Below are 23,912 nucleotides of genomic sequence, written 5' to 3' on the forward strand. Positions count from 1 at the left end.
AGACCAAGATATTCCAATCCAACCACAATAATCTTGGTCTCTAGCCTTTCCAAGTTGCTTTTCACTCAAATCATCTTTCCACCAAATCCAAATCTATGAGAGAGAGTTGAGTGTTGGGGATACTATCATTTGAAGCACAAGAGTAAGGAGTTCATCATCAACACACCATCTATTACCTTTTGAAGAGTGGTGTCTCCTAGATTGGTTAGGTGTCACTTGGGAGCCTCCGTTAAGATTATGGAGTTGATCCAAGGAGTTTGTAAGGGCAAGGAGATCGCCTACTTCGTGAAGATCTACCCAAGTGAGGCAAGTCCTTCGTGGGTGATGGCCATGGTGGGATAGATAAGGTTGCTTCTTCGTGGACCCTTCGTGGGTGGAGCCCTCCGTGGACTCGCGCAACCGTTACCCTTCGTGGATTGAAGTCTCCATCAACGTGGATGTACGATAGCACCATCTATCGGAACCACGCCAAAAATCTTCGTGTCTACATTGCATTTGCTTCCTCCAAACTCCTCCCTTTATCTTCATATGCAATGATTTACATTCTGCTGCTATACTCTTAGACTTATATGTGTAGGTTAATTGCTTGACTCATGCTAAGTTGCTAAAATATGCCAAGACTTAAAATTGGAAAAAGGCTAGATTTTTATTTGGTCAAGTAGTCTAATCACCCCCTCTAGACATACTTTCGATCCTACAAATGGTATTAGAGTTTTGGTCTCCATTTGCCTTGATTTCCATAGCTTTGGTGATCATAGCCTTGGTTTCACAACCTAGGAGAGTATGACGTTTAGCGAGGGAAATTACCACCGTAGAGGTCCTTACTTTGATGTTACTAATTTTGCTAGTTGGAAGCATAAGATGAAAATGCATATTCTTGAACATAACCCCGCCGTTTGGGCTATTGCGTGTATTGGCTTGCAAGGTGAATTTTTTGATGGGAGAGAACCGAACCGTGAAGCCGCCGCGGAAGAGTTGAAGATGTTGCAATATAATGCCCAAGTTTGCGATATCCTCTTCAACGGATTGTGCCCCGAAGAATTCAACAAAATCATTCGTCTTGATAATGCAAAGGAAATTTGAGATACTTTGATTGATATGCACGAAGGTACCGACTCCATCAAGCAATCCAAATTGGATGTGCTTCAAAGTCAGCTTGACAAGTTCAAAATGAAGGATGGTGAAGGTGTAGCTGAAATGTACTCTAGGCTTGCTCTCATCACAAATGAGATTGTCGGCTTAGGAAGTGAAGAGATGAGCGACAGATTCATCATCAAGAAGATCCTAAGAGCCTTGGATGGAAAATATGATACTTTGTGCACATTGATCCAAATGATGCCCAACTATAAAGATCTCAAGCCAATGGAAGTCATTGGAAAAATTGTTGCTCATGAGATGCCACTCAAGGATAAAGAAGAGCTTCACAACATGATGAGGACATCAATACAATTGTTACACCCACAGCCCCTGCTGCTATACATACTGGACCAATTACTAGAGCTCGTGCACGCCAACTAAATTACCAGGTACTTTCGTTTCTTGGTAATGATTCTAATGTTCATGAGAATATGATGCTGCCTAAATTGGATACATTTGTTTTGCTTACAAATGAAGGGCCTAGCTTGGAGAAGGATGAACATTGGAGCAAGAACAAGCATGGAGATGATGGCATGCGCAAGGGGAACAAGAACGGAGTTACAAGTGATGATTTCAGGACTTTGAAGCCACCATAATGGGTGCATGAAGCCTTGGACGAAATATACAAGATGCCACTTCATAAATTTCGTCCAGAGGCTATTTTAGGTGCTGCGTCACCTTTTTATTGGGCCAGGCCCATGTAATTTCGAAATACATAAGTATAGGCTATTTTTAGAGTCCGTATGTGTGGGGAAACAAGAGATTGGGTTGATTTCGGACCCCTCCACCAAGGGCCATGAAATTCCCCCCTCTTCCTCCATATATACAGCTCTTAGGGCATCGTTTAGACTTTGGGTTTTGTTTAGATTAAAAGTTCTCCATAGCTGCAACTTCGCGTACTTCGTTTGTGTTCAACGACCAGACAAAGGCGTCACAGAACCCCACCTTGATCAATAAAGCTTTCATCTTATATTCGCAATATCCAGATTGCAATCTCAGTTTCTTGCTTGTTCTTCGTTTGCTTGCAGGAAACAGACCCTCGTGGTCAGGTTGATCGTGCTCCGGCGTGGTCAATAACCTCTCGGAGTTGGTTTAGCGATTGCTAAGGCGCGACGTCCTCGCACGTTCGTAGTCGGATCGTCAAAGTCGACTGCCACCAAAGCGATATCCATCATCTCATCGAAAGACGGGACACCTTTGCCTCTATCACAACAAGTCTAGTTGTGCTTACAAAGCCTCATGTGATGCTCCTATATCATCAAGTGAGAAACAAGCCTTCAATAAGGAATTGAGCCTAATGGTGAAGAACTTCAACAAGTTCTACAAGAGTAGAAGCAAGGAACGAAGTTTCAAGTCAAGGTCCTACAATGACAAAATATCTTCTAGTCATGAGCGTAATTGCTACAATTATGGAAGACTCGGACACTATTCCAATGAGTGTATGGCTCCCTACAAAAGAAGAGAAGACTCACCCAAAAGGAGAAGTAGAAGAGAAGAATCACCTCCAAGAGAGATAAGGAGTAGAGATGATCGTTATGAAGGAAGAACCTCTCGCAGAAGTAAGGATTCGGAAAGGAAGGACAAGTCATCAAGGAGCTACACAAAACGAAGACATCAAGCTCACATTGGTGAATGGGTATCCGGCTCCGACTCCGACCATCACTCCGAGAGAAGTTATCATTCCGACTCCGAATATACTCAAGATGAAGGTGTTGCCGATCTAGCACTTGTGTCGACCAACTCCTATGACATATTTGACTCACCAAATGAAGGAATTGAAAGATGCTTCATGGCTAAAAGCCCAAAGGTATCACACCCCGAGTATGTTGATTTCAATAGTGATGAAGATGATTTGCTAGGTGATGATGATTTACTTGTTGACAACTCTAGTGATGAAAACTATGATGAACTTGCTATTAATCTTGCTAATCAAGATGAAACGAATGACAATGATAAGAAGGAGATTGGGCATCTAACTAAAGAACTAAACACTCTTAAGTTAGATCATGAAACTACCTTGGAAGATCATCGAAAGCTTTTAAAGACTCATGAGAAGCTACGCTTTGAAAAGCTCAACCTTGAGCAAGAGCATGGGTTCTTAAAGACAATCAATGATGATCTTCGTAAGAAAAGTTCTTTATACATTGTCAAGCCTTTACTCTTGTCTATTTGCATGCCACAAGTAAAATCTAGCAACAAGAGTAAGAAAGATTCTTCTTCTAGTAGTAACAATAATCATGCTAAATCCAATAATGTTGCTTCTAGTAGTTCTCTTCATTCCACTAATGATTCTCTTATCCAAGTTACACTTGAGTAAGAAAATAGTTTATTGAAGGGAATTATAAAGAAAGGTGTTTACAAGAGTCTTGCCGGAAATAAGCAATTTGAGGAAATTGTACGCAAGCAAGGAAGGCACCGGAAGAATCAAGGTGTTGGTTTTGAACGAAAGTTCAATCCCAATGGAGTTGAGTGGAAAGAAGATCAATACCCCAAGACGAAGTTTGTCCCTCAACAAGAAAAGTATGATCCTACTTCCTTCAAGGGGACACAAGATCAAGATGATCTTCCACCACAAGACCACAAGCACAAAGGCAAGCACAAGCTTCAAGAGGAGATTGATGAATTTGAAGAAGCCCTCAAGGCCTTGGTCAAGTGGGTTCCCAAGACTACATCAAGTTCTACTTCATCAAGTATGACTACAACTCCAAGGATTCCCATCAAGTTGATGTGGATCCCGAAGAAGAAGAACTAGAGAGTTCTTGAGGGTGACTCCGCCAACATACTTCACTCATATCATTTTGGCGAGAACAAGTGCAAATAATTTCCACACCTTGCACCAGTTTAGGGAGTCACAAACCCTCTTGTTGGTAATACAAGGGACAAGCTAACCTAATGCTTTCATGGACATCTTCTTGTGTGAACTTCACTCTATGTCTATGGATATACTTGTTTGTTCCTTGTGGGACCAACCCGTGTAGGTATTGAAAGTGCAACTCACTCCAATGGATTTCTCCAAATGATCTACATCAACATTGACCATCCACATCTTCAACATCTACATGAAGTCATCGTCGACAAAACCCAAGGTTAGTTCATCCCTCTTAGGGGGGATATCACATCTAGGGGGAGCTTTACTCTAAGAATTGAGCTAAAGCAACTCTAATGGTGTGAACACAACAATGCTTTATGTAAAAGTGGTAACCCCACTTGTTCTTAAACGATGAGTATATTGACTTAGAGTCAAATAAGAACATTTGATCATAGATCTGTATGTACCTTGCAAATCTCTATGTCTCCCTCCTTGACTTGATCGCGGATGGAATTGAAGCATCTCTTGATGTGCTTGGTTCTTTTGTGAAATCTGGATTCCTTTGCCAAGGCAATTGCACCAGTATTGTCACAAAAGATTTTCATTGGACCCGATGCACTAGGTATGACACCTAGATCGGATATGAACTCCTTCATCCAGACTCCTTCATTTGCTGCTTCCGAAGTAGCTATGTACTCCGCTTCACACGTAGATCCCGCCACGACGCTTTGCTTAGAAGTGCACCTACTGACAGCTCCACCGTTCAAAAAACACGTATCCGGCTTGTGACTTAGAGTCATCCGGATCAGCGTCAAAGCTTGCATCGATGTAACCATTTACGATGAGCTCTTTGTCACCTCCATAAACGAGAAACATATCCTTAGTACTTTTTAGGTATTTCAGGATGTTCTTGACCGTTGTCCAGTGATCCACTCCTGGATTACTTTGGTACCTCCCTACTAAACTAATAGCAAGGCACACATCAGGTCTGGTACACAGCATTGCATACATGATAGAGCCTATGGCTGAAGCATAGGGAACGTCTTTCATTTTCTCTCTATCTTCTACAGTGGTCGGGCATTGAGTCTGACTTAATTTCACACCTTGTAACAGAGGCAAGAACCTTTTCTTTGCTTGATCCATTTTGAACTTTTTCAAAACTTTATCAAGGTATGTGCTTTGTGAAAGTCCAATTAAGCGTCTTGTTCTATCTCTATAGATCTTGATGCCCAATATATAAGCAGCTTCATCGATGTCTTTCATTGAAAAACTCTTATTCAAGTATTCTTTTATGCTATCCAGAAATTCTATATCATTTCCAATCAGCAATATGTCATCCACATATAATATTAGAAATGCTACAGAGCTCCCACTCACTTTCTTGTAAATACAAGCTTCTCCAAAAGTCTGTATAAAACCATATGCTTTGATCACACTATCAAAACATTTATTCCAACTCCGAGATGCTTGCACCAGTCCATAGATGGATCGCTGGAGCTTGCACACTTTGTTAGCACCCTTTGGATCGATAAAACCTTCAGGTTGCATCATATACAACTCTTGTTCCAGAAATTCATTCAGGAATGCAGTCTTTACATCCATTTGCCAAATTTCATAATCATAAAATGCGGCAATTGCTAACATTATTCGGACGGACTTAAGCATCGCTACGGGTGAGAAAGTCTCATTGTAGTCAACTCCTTGAACTTGTCGAAAACCTTTCGCAGCAAGTCGAGCTTTGTAGATAGTAACATTACCGTCAGCGTCAGTCTTCTTCTTGAAGGTCCATTTATTCTCGATGCCTTGCCGATCATCGGGCAAGTCAACCAAAGTCCATACTTTGTTCTCATACATGGATCCCATCTCAGATTTCATGGCCTCAAGCCATTTTGCGGAATCTGGGCTCATCATCGCTTCCTCATAGTTCGTAGGTTCGTCATGGTCAAGTAACATGACCTCCAGAATAGGATTACCGTACCACTCTGGTGCGGATCTTACTCTGGTTGACCTACGAGGTTCGGTAGTAACTTGATCTGAAGTTACATGATCTTCATCATTAGCTTCCTCACTAATTGGTGTAGAGTCACAGGAACAGATTTCTGTGATGAACTACTTTCCAATAAGGGAGCAGGTACAGTTACCTCATCAAGTTTTATTTTCCTCCCACTCACTTTTTTCGAGAGAAAATCCTTCTCTAGAAAGGATCCATTCTTAGCAACGAATGTCTTGCCTTCAGATCTATGATAGAAGGTGTACCCAACAGTCTCCTTTGGGTATCCTATGAAGACACATTTCTCCGATTTGGGTTCAAGCTTATCAGGTTGAAGCTTTTTCACATAAGCATCGCAGCCCCAAACTTTAAGAAACGACAACTTTGGTTTCTTGCCAAACCACAATTCATAAGGCGCCGTCTCAACGGATTTATATGGTGCCCTATTTAACGTGAATGCAGTCGTCTCTAAAGCATAACCCCAAAACGATAGCGGTAAATCAGTAAGAGACATCATAGATCGTACCATATCTAGTAAAGTACGATTACAACCTTCGGACACACCATTATGTTGTGGTGTTCCGGGTGGCGTGAGTTGTGAAACTATTCCGCATTGTTTCAAATGAGGACCAAATTCGTAACTCAAATATTCTCCTCCACGATCATATCGTAGAAACTTTATTTTCTTGTTACGATGATTTTCCACTTCACTCTAAAATTCTTTGAACTTTTCAAATGTTTCAGACTTATGTTTCATCAAGTAGATATACCCATATCTGCTCAAATCATCTGTGAAGGTGAGAAAATAACGATACCCGATGCGAGCCTCAATATTCATCAGACCACACACATCAGTATGTATGATTTCCGACAAATCTGTTGCTCGCTCCATAGTTCCGGAGAACAGTGTTTTAGTCATCTTGCCCATGAGGCATGGTTCGCAAGTACCAAGTGATTCCAAAAGTCCATCAGAATGGAGTTATTTCATGCGCTTTACACCAATATGACCTAAATGGCAGTGCCACAAATAAGTTGCACTATCATTATCAACTCTGCATCTTTTAGCTTCAATATTATGAATATGTGTATCACTACTATCGAGATTCATCAAAAATAGACCACTCTTCAAGGGTGCATGACCATAAAAGATATTACTCATATAAATAGAACAACCATTATTCTCAGATTTAAATGAATAACCGTCTCGCATTAAACAAGATCCAGATATAATGTTCATGCTCAACGCTGGCACCAAATAACAATTATTCAAGTCTAAAATTAATCCCGAAGGTAGATGTAGAGGTAGCGTGCCGACCGCGATCACATCAATTTTGGAACCATTTCCCACGTGCATCGTCACCTCGTCCTTAGCCAATCTTCGCTTAATCCGTAGCCCCTGTTTCGAGTTGCAAATATTAGCAACAGAACCAGTATCAAATACACAGGTGCTACTGCGAGCATTAGTAAGGCACACATCAATAACATGTATATCACATATACCTTTGTTCACCTTGCCATCCTTCTTATCCGCCAAATACTTGGGGCAGTTCCGCTTCCAGTGGCAAGTACCTTTGAATAGAAGCAATCAGTTTCAGGCTTAGGTCCAGACTTGGGTTTCTTCACTTGAGCAGCAACTGGCTTATTGTTCTTCTTGAAGTTCCCTTTCTTCCCTTTACCCTTTTTCTTGAAACTGGTGGTCATGTTGACCATCAACACTTGATGCTCCTTCTTGATTTCTACCTCCGCAACCTTTAGCATCGCGAAGAGCTCGGGAATTGTCTTATCCATCCCTTGCATATTATAGTTCATCACGAAGCTCTTGTAGCTTGGTGGCAGTGATTGAAGAATTCTGTCAATGACACTATCATCCAGAAGATTAACTCCCAGTTGAATCAAGTGATTGTTATACCTAGACATTTTGAGTATATGCTCACTGACAGAACTATTCTTTTCCATCTTGCAGCTGTAGAACTTATTGGAGACTTCATATCTCTCAATCCGGGCATTTTGCTTGAAATATTAACTTCAACTCCTGGAACATATCATATGCTCCATGACATTCAAAACGTCGTTGAAATCCTAGTTCTAAGCCGTAAAGCATGGCACACTGAACTATCGAGTAGTCATCAGCTTTGCTCTACCAGACGTTCATAACATCTGGCGTTGCTCCTGCAGCGGGTTTGGCACCTAGCGGTGCTTCCAGGACGTAATTATTTTGCGCAACAATGAGGATAATCCTCAAGTTACAGACCCAGTCCGTGTAATTGCTACCATCATTTTTCAACTTTGCTTTCTCAAGGAACGCATTAAAATTCAACGGAAAAATAGCACAGACCATCTATCTACAACAACATAGACATGCAAAATACTATCAGGTACTAAGTTCATGATAAATTAAAGTTCAATTAATCATATTACTTAAGAACTCCCACTTAGACAGATATCCCTCTAATCATTTAAGTGATCATGTGATCCATATCAACTAAACCATGTCTGATCATCACGTGAGATGGAGTAGTTTTCAATGGTGAACATCACTATATTGATCATATCTACTATATGATTCACGCTCGACCTTTCGGTCTCAGTGTTCCAAGGCCATATCTGGATATGCTAGGCTCGTCAAGTTTAACCCGAGTATTTTGCATGTGCAAAACTGTCTTGCACCCGTTGTATGTGAGCATAGAGCTTATCACCCCCGATCATCACGTGGTGTCTCGGCACGACGAACTTTTGCAACGGTGCATACTCAGGGAGAACACTTATACCTTAAAATTTAGTGAGAGATCATCTTATAATGCTACCATTGATATAAGCAAAATACGATGCATAAAAGATAAACATCACATGCAATCAATATAAGTGATATGATATGGCCATCATCATCTTGTGCCCGTGATCTTCATCTCCATAGCACCGTCATGATCACCATCGTCACTGGCTTGACACCTTGATCTCCATCGAAGCATCATTGTCTTCATGCCAACTATTGCTTCCATGACTATCGCTACCGCTTAGTGATAAAGTAAAGCAATTACATGGCGATTGCATTTCATACAATAAAGCAACAACCATATGGCTCCTGCCAGTTGCCGATAACTGTGTTACAAGACATGATCATCTCATACAATAAAATTTAGCATCATGTCTTGACCATATCACATCACAACATGCCCTACAAAAACAAGTTAGACGTCCTCTACTTTGTTGTTGCAAGTTTTACGTGGCTGCTAAGGGCTGAGCAAGAACCGTTCTTACCTACACATCAAAAACCACAATGCGGTATAGTGATTGTTTTTTGATCTTCAGAAAGAACCATATTCATTGAATCCGATTCAACTAAAGCTGGAGAAACAGACACCCACTAGCCACCTGTGTGTGAAGCATGTCGGTAGAACCAGTCTCGCGTAAGCGTACGCGTAATGTCGGTCTAGGCCGCTTCATCCAACAATGCCGCTGAATCAAGAATCAACTAGTGATGGCAAGCAATATGTATATACCCACGCCCACAACTCCTTTGTGTTCTACTCGTGCATATAACATCTACGCATAAACCTGGCTCGGATGCCACTATTGGGGAATGTAGTAATTTCAAAAAAAATTCCTACGCACACGCAAGATCATGGTGATGCATAGCAACGAGAGGGGAGAGTGTTGTCTACGTACCCTCGTAGACCGTAAGCGAAAGCGTTATGAGAACGCGGTTGATGTAGTCATACGTCTTCACGATCCGATCGATCCAAGTACCGAACGTATGGCACCTCCGAGTTCAGCACACGTTCAGCTCAGTGGTGTCCCACGAACTCCGATCCAGCAGAGCTTCGAGGGAGATTCCATCAGCACGATGGCATGATGACGGTGATGATGATGCTACCGACGCAGGGGTTCGCCTAAGCACTGCTACGATATAACCGAGGTGGATTATGGTGGAGGGGGGCACCACACACGGCTTGGAACAATCAACTTGTGTGTCTTTGGGTGCCCCCCCCCCCCGCCCCCGTATATAAAGTAGCAAGGGAGGAGGCCGTCCAGCCTTGGTGCGCCCCAAGGAGAGGAGGAATCCTCCTCCTAGTAGGAGTAGGATTCATCCTTTCCTAGTCCTACTAGGAAGGGGGAAGGGGGAAGGAAAGAGAGGGAGAGGGATAGGGAGAGGGAAAGAGGGGTCGCGCCCCCTCCCCTAGTCCAATTCGGACTCCTCATGGGAGGGGGCGCGCCACCTCCTAGGCTGCTGCCCTCTCTCTCCCCTCAGGCCCACTAAGGCCCAATACTTCCTCGGGGGGTTCCGGTAACCCCTCCGGCACTCCGGTTTTCTCCGAAACCATCCAGAATACTCCCGGTGTCCGAATATAGCCGTCCAATATATCAATCTTTACGCCTCGACCATTTCGGGACTCCTCGTCATGTCCGTGATCACATCCGGGACTCCGAACTACCTTTGGTACATCAAAACACATAAACTCATAATACCGATCATCACCGAACGTTAAGCGTGCGGACCCTACGGGTTCGAGAACTATGCAGACATGACCGAGACTCGTCTCCGGTCAATAACCAATGGCGGAACCTGGATGCTCATATTGGCTCCTACATATTCTACGAAGATCTTTATCGGTCAAACCGCATAACAACATACGATGTTCCCTTTGTCATCGGTATGTTACTTGCCCGAGATTCGATCGTCGGTATCTCAATACCTAGTTCAATCTTGTTACTGGCAAGAATCTTTACTCGTTCCATAATGCATCATCCCGCAACTAACTCATTAGTTTCATTGCTTGCAAGGCTTATAGTGATGTGCATTACCGAGAGGGCCCAGAGATACCTCTCCAACAATCAGAGTGACAAATCCTAATCTCGATCTATGCCAACTCAACAAGTACCATCGAAGACACCTGTAGAGCACCTTTATAATCACCCAGTTATGTTGTGACGTTTGGTAGCACACAAAGTGTTCCTCCGGTACTCGGGAGTTGCATAATCTCATAGTCATAGGAACATGTATAAGTCGTGAAGAAAGCAATATCAACAAACTAAACGATCATCGTGCTAAGCCAATGGATGGGTCAAGTCAATCACATCATTCTCTAATGATGTGATCCCGTTAATCAAATGACAACTCATGTCTATGGTTAGGAAACATAACCATCATTGATTCAACGAGCTAGTCAAGTAGAGGCAAACTAGTGACTCTGTTTGTCTATGTATTCACACATGTACTAAGTTTCTGGTTAATACAATTCTAGCATGAATAATAAACATTTATCATGATATAAGGAAATATAAATAACAACTTTATTATTGCCTCTAGGGCATATTTCCTTCACTAGTCCCTCTGGCAGTTATGATGAAGGCAACAGAAGTACTCCTAGCAACCTGCCTAAGGCTGCTACTAGGCAGAGAAGGAAGAGAAATTCTAAGTCTGAAGATGAAGACTATGTAGCTATTGAGGAGGAGGTTAGCTCCAAGAAAAAGGTTGTTAAGAAGGACTTTGGCACAACTGCATCCACAAAGCCTGGTATGCACAAAAAGGCTCCTGCAAAAAGAGTGCCCATGTCAAAGGCCAGAGCCTCCACTCTTGAGACTTCCAAATCAACTGAAGAGGCTACTGGTGAGGGCAAGAAGAGAAAAGAAAGGGTCAAGAAAACTATGGCCAAAGTCATTGGGAGATCCTCTATGATGGAAGACCCAGCTGAGGATGAAGAGGAAGAGGAAGAGGAAGAAGAGGATGCTGCACCAGCAACTAAAGCTCAAAAGCTTATGGGGATGCCATTAAGTCTGGGGCTGCTTCCTCTAAGCTCAAGACTGCTCCCAAGGCCTCTGCTCCAGCTCCCAAGACTGCACCAAAGAGGAGCACAAGGAATATACCAGTTGCTGAAAAGAACAAGGCCCAGTGCCTGAGACTGAGATTGAAGAAGAAGAAGAAGATGCTGAAGCCCAAGTGCTTAGGAAGCTGAAGCCCAAGATCCCTGACCATGATGACAATCATCCAGTGGTAGAAAACATGAAGATCAGAAAGGATGCAGGTCTCAGACTATGCAGACAATCTAATCCATATGCTGCGAGGAGAAAGACTGCTGTGGACTATAGGTTTCACACCAAGGAACAACAAGACTTCTATGAGACCATTTTGCTTGATAAGAAGCCAATTGTCTGTGATATGAAGTGGGCAGACTGGAAGTATATTGACAACAATGAAGACCACTTTCCATGAGTACATGAGAGCTTCAGGCTATGTGGAGTGGACAAATTTGTGGGTCAGAAATTGACCAAGTGGAATGATGAACTCATCATGCAATTCTACTCCACAACACATTTTTATCCTGATGGCAGATTTGTCTGGATGTCTGAGGGTACCATGTACCAATCGACAGTTGTTGAATGGGCCAAACTGATCAATGCCCCTATAGAGCATGAAGATGGCATAGATGCATATGCCAATAAGAAGAAGGATCACAACTCCATGACTAACATGTATAAGGAGATTACATACAAAGCCTTGGAGACTCACGAGATGGGCTCTATGTACTATCTATTGTCTGGTCTGACCACCATCAACACAATCTTGAGGCATACCCTGTTGCCCAAGTCAGGAGGTCATAGAATGATCAGAGGCCATTCCATTAACTTGCTGCAGTTGTTTGATGTGCCCCAAAAGTTCAAAGTGACGAGTCTGATTGTTGAGACAATCAAGAGGACAACTGCAGATCAAAATAGGTCATGTGGGTATGCTCCACACATCTAGATGCTCATCAACTCCAAGATGGGCATAGACACCTACCTGTTGGACAAGAAACATCTTCCCTTGAGGCCAGATTTTGAGGACAACACAGTTGTCATGAATGCTGAAGATCCTACTTCTGTAGAGGCTCAAGAGAAGAGGGAAAAAGCTAAAGCTGAGAAGGCAACAAAGATGCCAAGTGCTGAATATGCTTCTCAAGTGTTTCTCAAATCTAAGCAAGATCAACTTGGATATCTGATTCAAGCCACCTTGAGGATCGAGAAGGGATTGGCCACCCTGACTCAGAACCAAGAAAGCCTAGAGAGGATCATTGAAACAAAATTCTATGATCTTGATTTAAAGGTGACAGAGATGCAGACAGCTGTTGAGCAGCTCCAGAAAGAAGCTAAGGAGAGGAAAGGGCAGGCTACCACAGATGCCTTTTAGAGAGTGCCAAGGGGACAGAGATCTGCTGTAGTGCCAGTGACTGACACAAGATCTACTACAACATCACCTGCAGCCACAACATCAGTAGCACCTCTAGTTGCCACTCCACTAGCTCCAACAACTTCAACAGATGCATTCGTCCTTGGAGTCCTCTCAACGCCTCCTCCCAAAGATCAAGCCTAGAGAGATGCATAGCACTATGCATTTTCAAGATTTTTGGTAACTTGCTGCCAAAGGGGGAGAAAGTGTATATATCATAGGCTTCGAGAGAGAGAGAGAGAGAGCTTTGCTTCCTTTTGCCTTTGCTATTTGGTTGATACTTATTTGTGTGTTTGCTTGGATGATACTCTATGTTTATGTGTGTGAGATACTTGTATGATCATGTGCTTGATCATATTACTTTAATGCTTGTGCTTGAATGATGACATTATTTATCTCTCATGTATAATCATTCACTTTACCTTGGTGATGAGTGCATATTTCATATTCTATCATTTTGAGCGCTCTACCAAGATGTATGTGACATGGAAGAGTAACCCATGATCCTAATCGATTGTGCATTTGCATTCAAAAGCAAATTTTAAATAATGCACAAATTTAGGGGGAGTTCTTGCTTATCACATACTTCTCAAAGTGACGATGTTTTTCAATCTTATTATCATTTGTCGAAGCTTTGCTCTATATGTTGTCATCAGTTACCAAAAAGGGGGAGATTGAAAGTGCAACTATCCCTGGGTGGTTTTGGTAATTCATAACAACATGTATCTCATTAAACTAATGCTCTTTCAAGATGATCATTTTAGAAAGTTCAATGATTGGCATGGCATGGACTAGGAATGTGGACCCCTCAAAATGCTAAGGACACATATTGGCTCAAAAGCTCAAGACTCTTCTTTTTCATTTTAGTGATCCAAGATCATATTGAGTCCATAGGAAAGCCAATACTATTAAAAGGGGATGAGGTGTTGCTTAATGGCTTGCTTGCTCAAAATGCTTAGTGATATGCTCCAAAATCCCTCAACCACTTTCTCATATCCATATATGTCCTAAACCTAAAGTCAAACTCGGCCCCACCGATTTGATCTATCCAGCGCCATCGAGTTCATTTGACATAGCCATAGCGAGAAACCCTAATCAGTTCGGTCTCACCGATAGGGATCTTGGTCTCACCGAGATGGGATTGCAAACTCTCTGTTTCCCTTCCTAACGTTTCGGTCTAACCGAGATGAGCGATCGGTCCCACCGAGTTCGCAATGCAAACTCTCTGTTTCCTTTTCGTAACGTTTCGGTCTCACCGAAATGAGCGATCGGTCCCACCGAGTTTGCCTGGTCAACTCTCTGTTTTCCTATTACAGAAATCGGTCCCACTGAGTTTATGTGATCGGTCTCACTGACGTTATGCCCAAACCCTAATGAAATCAGTCCCACCGAGTTGATGTGTCGGTCCCACAAAAAATCCTAATGTTCACATTTTGAACTGAATCGGTCTGGCCGAGTTTCATGATTCGGTCCCACCGAGTTTGGTAAATTGTGTGTAATGATTAGATTTTGTATGGAGGCTATATATACCCCTCCACCCAACCTCCATTCATGAAGAGAGCCATCAGAACGTACACTTCTACCATTCATTTTCCGAGAGAGAACCACCTACTCATGTGTTGAGACCAAGATATTCCAATCCAACCACAAGAATCTCGATCTCTAGCCTTCCCAAGTTGCTTTCCACTCAAATCATCTTTCCACCAAATCCAAATTTGGGAGAGAGAGAGAGAGTTGAGTGCTGGGGAGACTATCATTTGAAGCACAAGAGCAAGGAGTTCATCATCAACACACCATCTATTACCTTTTGGAGAGTGGTGTCTCCTAGATTGGTTAGGTGTCACTTGGGAGCCTCCGTCAAGATTGTGGAGTTGAATCAAAGAGTTTGTAAGGGCAAGGAGATCGCCTACTTCATGAAGATCTCCCCAAGTGAGGCAAGTCCTTCATGGGCGATGGCCATGGTGGGATAGATAAGGTTGCTTCTTCGTGGACCCTTCGTGGATGGATCCCTCCATGGACTCGCGCAATCGTTACCCTTCGTGGGTCAAAGTATCCATCAACGTGGATGTACGATAGCATCACCTATCGGAACCATACCAAAAATCTCTGTGTCTACATTGCGTTTGCTCCCTCCAAACTCCTCCCTTTACCTTCATATGCAATGATTTACATTCCACTACTATACTCTTAGACTTGCATGTGTAGGTTGATTGCTTGACTCGTGCTAAGTTGCTAAAATCTGCCAAGACTTAAAATTGGGAAAAGCTTGATTTTTATTTGGTCAAGTAGTCTAATCACCCCCCTCTAGACATACTTTCGATCCTACAATGCTCCCGGGAGCCAAATTGACTTTCCGATCTAAATGCTCTTATATTTTTTGGAGGGAGTATCACTCAACTTCATGCATCCATGTGTTACTATTACAAGGTACACAAAGATTGACACTCACTATTACAAGGTACACAAAGACTAACAAACACTATTACAAGGTACAAAAAGATAGACAAATTCACATAAGCTTCTTATTCCAGCAATAATAGCACAATCGATGCAGCCTTCAATAATAAGCTCATTGTATATAGGAAAGGTTCCATTTATCTTGAATCAAGATTTTTCAATAATAAGTTGGATATTTATCTAATGTTTTCTAAGCTCATTGTATATAGGAAAGGTTTCATTTATCTTGAATCAAGATTTTTCAATAATAAATTGGATATTTATCTAATGTTTCCAAAGCTGGGGGATATGTATACAATTAGTATATTTATTACTAGCACCCCGCAAAAAAAGTATCTTTATTACCAGCACAATGGCCTGGTCGTGGTCACGACAGCATGCGTCGAGGTCTTGATGGCGCCACGACTCTTCTTTCGCATCTCCACCAAGTTGAGAGACGGTGCGACGGCGGCGAACCTGTCATTGACCTTTAAGTCTGTCACCTTTCACGCCTACCACGGTGGCCAACGTCGCCTCGAGCATCGACTTCTTCAACTGCGTGATGACAGATGCCCCGCTCTCCCTCGAAAACACTATGATGGCCACGATCGACCCTGCCCTGCCCGCCGGCATGGTCGCCATCACTGGAATCACCTTCCCATCCAACCCGTGCTCACCGACTGCCTCTCCCATGACCCGCTCCACAACTACCCGACTCCTCCTTCCATGAAAATGCAATATATTTCATAGTCACCAAGAAGCAACAGAAGTAAGATCACTAATTAAATCCTTAAATTATCTTCATCTTTTTCCTTTTGGGTAATCTTCGTATCTCCTTAACCATCCAAATCGATCGCCACCCAAGAACTGATAACTGGATATATATCATCCATTTTTAAATAGTATTAGTACTCCCTCTGTAAATTAGAACAGTAACGCAAAAAATTATATTAGATGTTTTCAAAAAATTCTGATTTTTTTGTAGATGTTTGTGTTAGTGTTGCAAGCATGCATGACAATTTCATGCGAAGCAGAGCGGCGGTGTTTCATCGGCCAAAAAAACAAATTTGGGCTCACATTTTGGTGTTCAATTTGTTTTTTTGCTCAAGCCAAAATATTTAAGCTTTTTGCCTCCAAATTTGTAGGTGGCACTTGGATGTGACTAAGTATACAAACAAATTTTGTCTTGATTTTTTTTCAAAAAAAATTTGGGCCCCTAAGCATATGCTCCCGGGAGCCAAACTGACTTTCCGATCTAAACGCTCTTATATTTTTTCGGAGGGAGTGTCACTCAACTTCATGCATCCACGTGTCACTATTACAAGGTACACAAAGATTGACAATCACTATTACAAGGTACACAAAGACTGAAAAACAGTATTACAAGGTACAAAAAGATTGACAAATTCACATAAGCCTCTTATTTCAGCAATAATAGCACAATCGATGCAACTTTCAATAATAAGCTCATTGTATATAGGAAAGGTTCCATTTATCTTGAATCAAGATTTTTCAATAATAAGTTGGATATTTATCTAATGTTTTCTGAGCTCATTGTATATAGGAAAGGTTTCATTTATCTTGAATCAAGATTTTTCAATAATAAGTTGGATATTTATCTAATGTTTCCGAGGCTGGGGAATATGTATACAATTAGTATCTTTATTACCAGCACCCTGCAAAAAACTATCTTTATTACCAGCACAATGGCCTGTCGTGGTCACGGCAGCATGCGTCGAGGTCTTGATGGCGCCATGGCTCTTCTTTCGTGTCTCCACCAAGTTGAGAGACGGTGCGAAGGCAGCGAACCTGTCACCGGCCTTTAAGTCCATCAGCTTTCACACCGGCCACGGTGGCCAACGTCGCCCCGAGCATCGACTTCTTCAGCTACGTCATGGTAGATGCCTCGCTCTCCCTCGGAAACACCATGATGGCCACGATCGACCCTGCCCTGCCTGCCGACAGGGTCGCCATCACTGGAATCACCTTCTCGTCCAGCCCGCGCTCGCCGACCGCCTCTCCCACGACCCGCTCCACAACTACCCGGCTCCTCCTTCCATGAAAATGCAATATATTTCATAGTCACCAAGAAGCAACAGAAGTAAGATCACTAATTATATCCTAGTATGAACCATTTATGCCGAAATAGATACAGAGCAACTCATAGATTAAAGTTAAATCTAGCAATATAGTACACTTGACACCAGAGTAAACCCTAGAATAAACAATGTGGTAGATAGTGTTTACCTGAACACCGACAGAGGTATACCAAGTAACAAAGCTAGTTACAGCCAAAGCTCAATGCCTCCAACCAAAGTTTAACTCCTAACAGGAAATGTCTCCAAATCAAGCTAGCTGCGACCAAACCTTGGAACCTGAAAAAAATGGAGGGGAAAACGAAATCAGGAAAGGCGAGAGAAAGAAAGTCATATAGGATAAAATTATCTCACTGCTGCAAACATATAAAGTACTGCTAAGAAATCTCCTTACTAGTTCTTTTATAGAATTAGCCAACTGATGAGATAAGATAGTAAATATACTTATTTCTTATAACAATCTTTGGAAGATTAGTATCACAACAAATTTTGCCAAGAAACATATACGTCGGGAGAAGAAGTGGTTTTTCTCCAAAGAACTATCTGAACAAAGAAACTACAATTAATAAAGTAGCACATAGTCTGTGATATAATTCCTAGCAGTACAGGTCCATTGATCTTACCACATGAACACAAATTATGTGAAGCCTGCCAATCAAATCGAGTACGATACGCATTAAGAGAACTACTGTGTGAGCTAAGGAAGCATCATCGACGACCCAAGGAAATATGCTTGTCACTTGTTAGTACATTCCCCTAATTTCCCCAATTATACACTACATGCTCATACACTTCTATTTTTGTGTCCTATATTATGTTTGATAGCTCAATTGATCCTCAATTTTTTTGAAAAGGTAGACAACCATATAAAAGACATGATGTTTAAATACTTCTGAAAGCCATAACTTAAGGCTAATTAATTAATGAGATTGATTGTGATTGATATATGCTACTCTATAACTTCAATTATTATTTATTAATCTTTTGTATGTTGTCTTTCAATTATGCAGATTTGAGTCATCATGGGGAAACATCAATCTGGTTCCTCTAAGCGCAAGAGAAAAGAAAGAGAACAAAATTTGAGAGTGAAATGTTGGAGAAGATTGATTACAAGGATATCACTGAAGATTTCATTTCAAAGAATACTAAAAGAATGATATTTTTTAAAAAAATTATATGTCCAATTGTTATGTAAGACATTATATTATATACATTATAATTTTTCTTCTACGAGATATATATACATTGTAATTACTCATTAGTTCAATTTTTTTAGTGAGCTAGGGCTCCATTTTTAAATTTTGCATAGGCCCCTGATTTTGCCCGCTCGACCCTGACCGCATTGGCTCTATACGTCCGCCGCTGCTGTGTGCGACGAAGAGGAACAAAGAGTGAAGGCACCGGCAGCAGCGATGGAGGGCGCTGGGCACATGTAGGGGGTTCGAGGAGGCCTGAGGCAGAGGGGAGCAGGCTGAGAGGTCCGGAGGCGGAGGGGAGAGCCGGAGGCCGAGGGCAGAGGAGGGAGAGGCCGAGAGAGCCGGCCGGAGGGGAGGCGCGAAGCCTCCTGCAACACGGCCGTCGACGAGCCTGGCCTCATGCTTTTGGATAAGATAGGTGCAGGGTTTTTCTTTTGGCAAAAATAGAACGTTTCAGATCCACTTAAAAAAGGAGAACATGTATAATTACCAGAAACCACATGGACTTATTCGCAAAAAGTGCGCGACGATGAACCTGCTAGAATCAATGCGTGCCTTTTTTGTAAACATCAGTACAATGCGTGCTTTATTAGTAGGTAAAAAAGTGTGGCATGAGAAATTCCTTTTGCTTCCGTTATTTTATATTCTAACATTACCATGCTCTATATAGATTATAGGATGCGGGAGGAAATGACTTTGCTAATCAAACATATAAACCTTGCTATGCTAACCGTGATACGTGCATGGAACCATTGATCCATAATCCTACTAAAGTTGAGCCAGTTAATGAGTCAAGCCATGAAAAATTTGCGAAAATTATTGGCATGCATGCCATCAGGTTTCATCGAGGAAATGATGACCGTGTGCATTAGCTTTGTGGACCTATAATTGCTCCTGTATTTGGAAGGAAATCAATACATGTTGTTGCTCATCATACAGAGCGTGTACCAATACATAGAAGAGTATTTTCCAGATTGGATGCTAATAAAGAACCAAAGCCAGATGATATAGTTCCCACGTTTCGTACACCTCTAGAGAAGATTAGGATCGGCCGCTTTTTTTTGAACTGCATGCAAGCAGATATATTTGATGGAATCGGCAAAGGATAACTTTTCATGTTCACTTAATTAGTGAGCGTCACATATTATCAAAGAGTCATGGTTCACTCTCTCCTAACTCTCCCCGTAGCGAGAAAATGGCGGTGACGGTTTGCCCCACCTTTTGTCGTCGAGATAGTGGGTCCTCGTATCCATATTCCACCACTCCAAACGGGAGGGGGACGCTTTGATTCTAGCGTGGCTAGGATGACGTCACACCAGAATAATATAACCCGCTCTCCACCAACCTCTAAAAAATTATCGACGACACACCATTCATGGCATATTTTTTCTTCTATGAGAAACAACAATTTATTATAGTTTACAATGTCACTTACAATCAGTGGCCTAAGAACACACCCACGCTCGGGGTTCGGCTTTCATTGCATTGCTTCATATATCTAGATGTTTAGGGCAGAAGTCAGTAACACATCCCCTTTGTGGTTTCAGTACTGACGTCAATACTGGTTTGGCCATTATTTTGCCAAATAGAATTGAAAAGAATTGCCATTTACCTTCTCCTATTCACTCATTTTTCTCTAGTCACCTATCAAGCTGCCTGGCTAGTTGTATAGTGGCAATCAACATCACAAGTACCTGCAAAATTGGTATTTTTAAAATTGCCACGAGGTAGAGTTTTATATCATTTCCCCCTGTCATATTGGTGCTACTTCAAAATAAACATAAAAATAGCTCATTCAGTTTAATCAAAAAGTAAATAGCAGTGCATCCTAATATGGTTACCGAATTGCCATGGAGATTACCAGGTATGGAATGTCAAAGTAATGGTCGTGAGGGCATGTTGAGAACATCTTGTCTTGTATGTTAATAAAGAAAAGAAAAATTTAAACTACATTTGAAGTATTTTAATAACCTTAAGATAAATATGAATTCATTCATAATCACCTTTACCAATAACTTTGAAAGCACAATCTCCCACACTTAAAATTTTCAGAGTCCGAGTCTTCTCAAGCATTAAATTGATACTTGCTGCCAAGAGAAACATCAAAATAGATATTAGAAAAATCAAGGAAGCTTAGAAACAACAAAAATGAGTTAATCAATATCCAAAGTCTGCAACAACTGTTCTTTGATGTCCTGCAAGAGTACTAAAAACAGACAATTAGTTTGCATATAGATAAGAAATTTCAGCTAAAAATAATTGCTTCAATTTTACTTATTTTTTTTCATTTTTTCTGAGAACATGCAGGAGAATTGCATGCAAGTATATTAAGAAGGAAAGAGTACACAACACAGAGAAGGCCAGCAAGAGCAGCGGCGCAAGTAGTGGACGCCTGTGTGCAAGTGGTGGTGGCTGTCGACTTGCGCCATGCAGTGGCCATCATTGGCACCCGCATGCTGGCTGCCCGCGTGCAATACGTCTCGCCATCACTGGCCTGCTCATGGTGATCGTCCTCCATAACAACAATGACAATGACGTGGTCGTCATCCACGGGAACCTGGCGGAGTCCGTAGATTCCTCGACTTCGCGAGGCGTGCGAGTGCTGGACATTGGCCTGCGCCATGCCGTGGCCATCGTCTGCGCGCATGTTGGCCGTCTGTATGCGCCACATAGTCACCATCGTCGGCTGTGCAAGGCAGCAAACCTCCTGAACGGCATGGCCGAGGATGTGGCGTCCGTACAACAACTCGCTGTCTTGGTGGACACAGTCCTCCGTGGGCACGCCATCATATAGGCGGACGACGTCGCCCTGCTGGACGCTGCCCTCCGCAGGAATGCCTTCGTGCGGGTGGTAGTTGTTGTCCCCGAGCGCATCGTCGTCCTGGATGCCACCGTCAGCGAGCATGCTTTCCAACAAGCTATTTGTCTTCCCACAAGTGGATATCTTCCATGGATCCTATGCTAGCTAGACAGAATATGAGCTAAAAAATAAGAATGAAAGAAAATAAAAAGTTATCTCATGTTGAGAAGAACCAAAACTCACCCAAGGATGCAAACTTGAACATGAGCATCCAAATCATCTTCATATTGTAACTACAAAAACGACACTGCCAAGGAGGCGGACATACAAGAGAAATCAGCGTCGTCGATTTGGCAGTGACCAAAAATCAGGATCATATATTTCTCATCACAATATATGTTGCTTCACTTGTTATGTACTGAATCTGCAAATAGCAACCAAGAAACGAACGCACGCATCCGCTATACCTCGAGAGGAACCAACAACCGACTGAATCACCAGGAGTAAACCCCAAATCCTAGCAGTGGCGCACCAAAATCCAAGACCCTATCTGAAAGGCGGCGGGGCGGCGGCCCGGGCGACTGATGGCGTACCTGGGTCGCCGCTGCGGTAGGTGGAGGAGCCATCGGAGTCCTGTGCCGCGACGTCGGCGAAGGAAGTGCGTCCGACAAGGATCTGATCGCGGAGCTTGCCGAGGCACGCGGAAGCATCAACACACATGGTGGTGGAGATGGTCCGGCCCTCATGGTCCTACCAGGCCACATAATTTCCCCAGGACGCCATGCGATTGATCCCCTCGTGCTTGATCAGCATCAGGAGGAGATTTCTGGGTGACCTGACTTGGGACGGAAAAAAATTATACAAGACCAGGTCTCACGGGCTAGCAGGTGAGACTCATCTTGATGAATGACACGTGACATTCATAAATCATAAAGTATCTAATCTTCCCCTCTGATTTCAAATAGGGGTCGGGTAGATGCTTTGTGATTTGTAAATGCCACGTGTCATCCATCATGATGGGTCTTACATACTAGCATGTGAGACCTGATTTCATATAATTCTTTTCTATTTGGGACGACGGCGTGGATTGATAAGGACGCGTGATTTCATTGATCAGGACGATGCACATAAGGAAGCTGTTGGCGTGGTTTGTGGAGCAGCCAAATCCTGGCAGACCACAACAGAACATTCAATCTAAGCCATTAGATACTATGGCAGACTATTAGAGTAACGTAGACTCTTGGATTTCATTAGGTGGGAATGATGTGAGGGTACTGATTAGCCTGTGTACTGATGAACAGTCTAATTTATGGTAAGGCTAATTAATTAATGAGATTGATCGTGATTGATTCTTTCACATAAAGATATTACTAAATAACTTGCGCCAGCATGGAAAATTCTGATTCGTTCAGACGTGACGCGGAACTAACCGATAGGGTGGGGGAGGGGACGAAAAAACCCAGCCAAATAAAACGGTTGAAAGTGGTGGGACGAAAATAAACCGTACTATTCAACCAACTCAGACATTAGGAGTAGAGACTCTCAATAAACACTGATGGTCGATTGGAGCCAACGAACCTGAATTTCTGACATCTTAGGCCCGCTCGATGGTGCCACGTCAGCAGAGGGAGACAGAGAGGGGGTTGGCGGTCGTTACCTGATTGGCTATGTCAGTTCCCTCTCTCTCGCGTGCACTCCATTCCTCTTTACCGCTCATTCTCTTCTCTCTGTGTTGCTACAACAGCGATGAGTCAGTTGGCGGCGGAGGGACCAGCAGTGAGGGTAATGAGTTCTTGGAGGTGGACAGCTGTCGGCGTCACTGGAACAACGAGGTGCTATACAAACGGTTTTTAACCCCTTTCTGCAACGACATTATAAACCTAGTGAGTGTGGGCGATAGAGGGGTCCTTCCCACATGACCAAGAAACTGTCGGGGATAGGCTCTCCTGGCACACACGCTTGGCAAAATGAGGTCGTGTGCGACGGGCGAGCGATCAAATACGATTATACATGCCCAATCAGTTCCGATCATAAATACATCCCACATAGTCAGTCCCAAACAAACGTTTCCGTTTGTTATGTATATTCTACACAGTCAATCCAAGGAATATGTTTTTGTTCTTATGTACATCCCACACGGCCAATCCAGGGAAATCGTTTCCGTTCATATGTACATCCCACACAGTCAATCTGAGGAAAATGTTTACGTTTGTATGTACATCTCACACAGTTTTATGTATAGGC

The 23,912-nt window shown here is 42.6% G+C and overlaps 1 protein-coding gene across 2 annotated transcripts; it reads right to left on the reverse strand.

Annotated features, from left to right (window-relative positions):
- Positions 1–20,244: 20,244 nt before the first annotated feature.
- LOC123130624 (uncharacterized) lies at positions 20,245–22,569 on the reverse strand. Of its 2 annotated transcripts, XR_006463933.1 has the most exons (3): positions 22,262–22,569; positions 21,912–21,975; positions 20,245–21,833 (listed from the first exon to the last, which is right to left on the reverse strand). XR_006463933.1 is itself a non-coding variant. In XM_044550464.1 (2 exons), the coding sequence occupies exon 2, from the start codon at positions 21,771–21,773 to the stop codon at positions 21,153–21,155; it is 621 nt and encodes a 206-aa protein (XP_044406399.1). In that variant the 5' UTR covers positions 21,774–21,975; positions 22,262–22,569; the 3' UTR covers positions 20,245–21,152. The 2 variants fall into 2 exon arrangements, 1 of the variants encoding a protein (XP_044406399.1); XM_044550464.1 differs by having other exon boundaries at positions 20,245–21,975.
- Positions 22,570–23,912: the final 1,343 nt, after the last annotated feature.

Source organism: Triticum aestivum, chromosome 6A (genome assembly GCF_018294505.1).
Source record: "Triticum aestivum cultivar Chinese Spring chromosome 6A, IWGSC CS RefSeq v2.1, whole genome shotgun sequence".
Taxonomy (NCBI): domain Eukaryota; kingdom Viridiplantae; phylum Streptophyta; class Magnoliopsida; order Poales; family Poaceae; genus Triticum; species Triticum aestivum.

Coding starts and splice junctions, on each gene's coding strand:
- LOC123130624 (XM_044550464.1), bottom strand. CDS start 21,773: ATGCTCGCTGACGGTGGCATCCAGGACGACGATGCGCTCGGGGACAAC.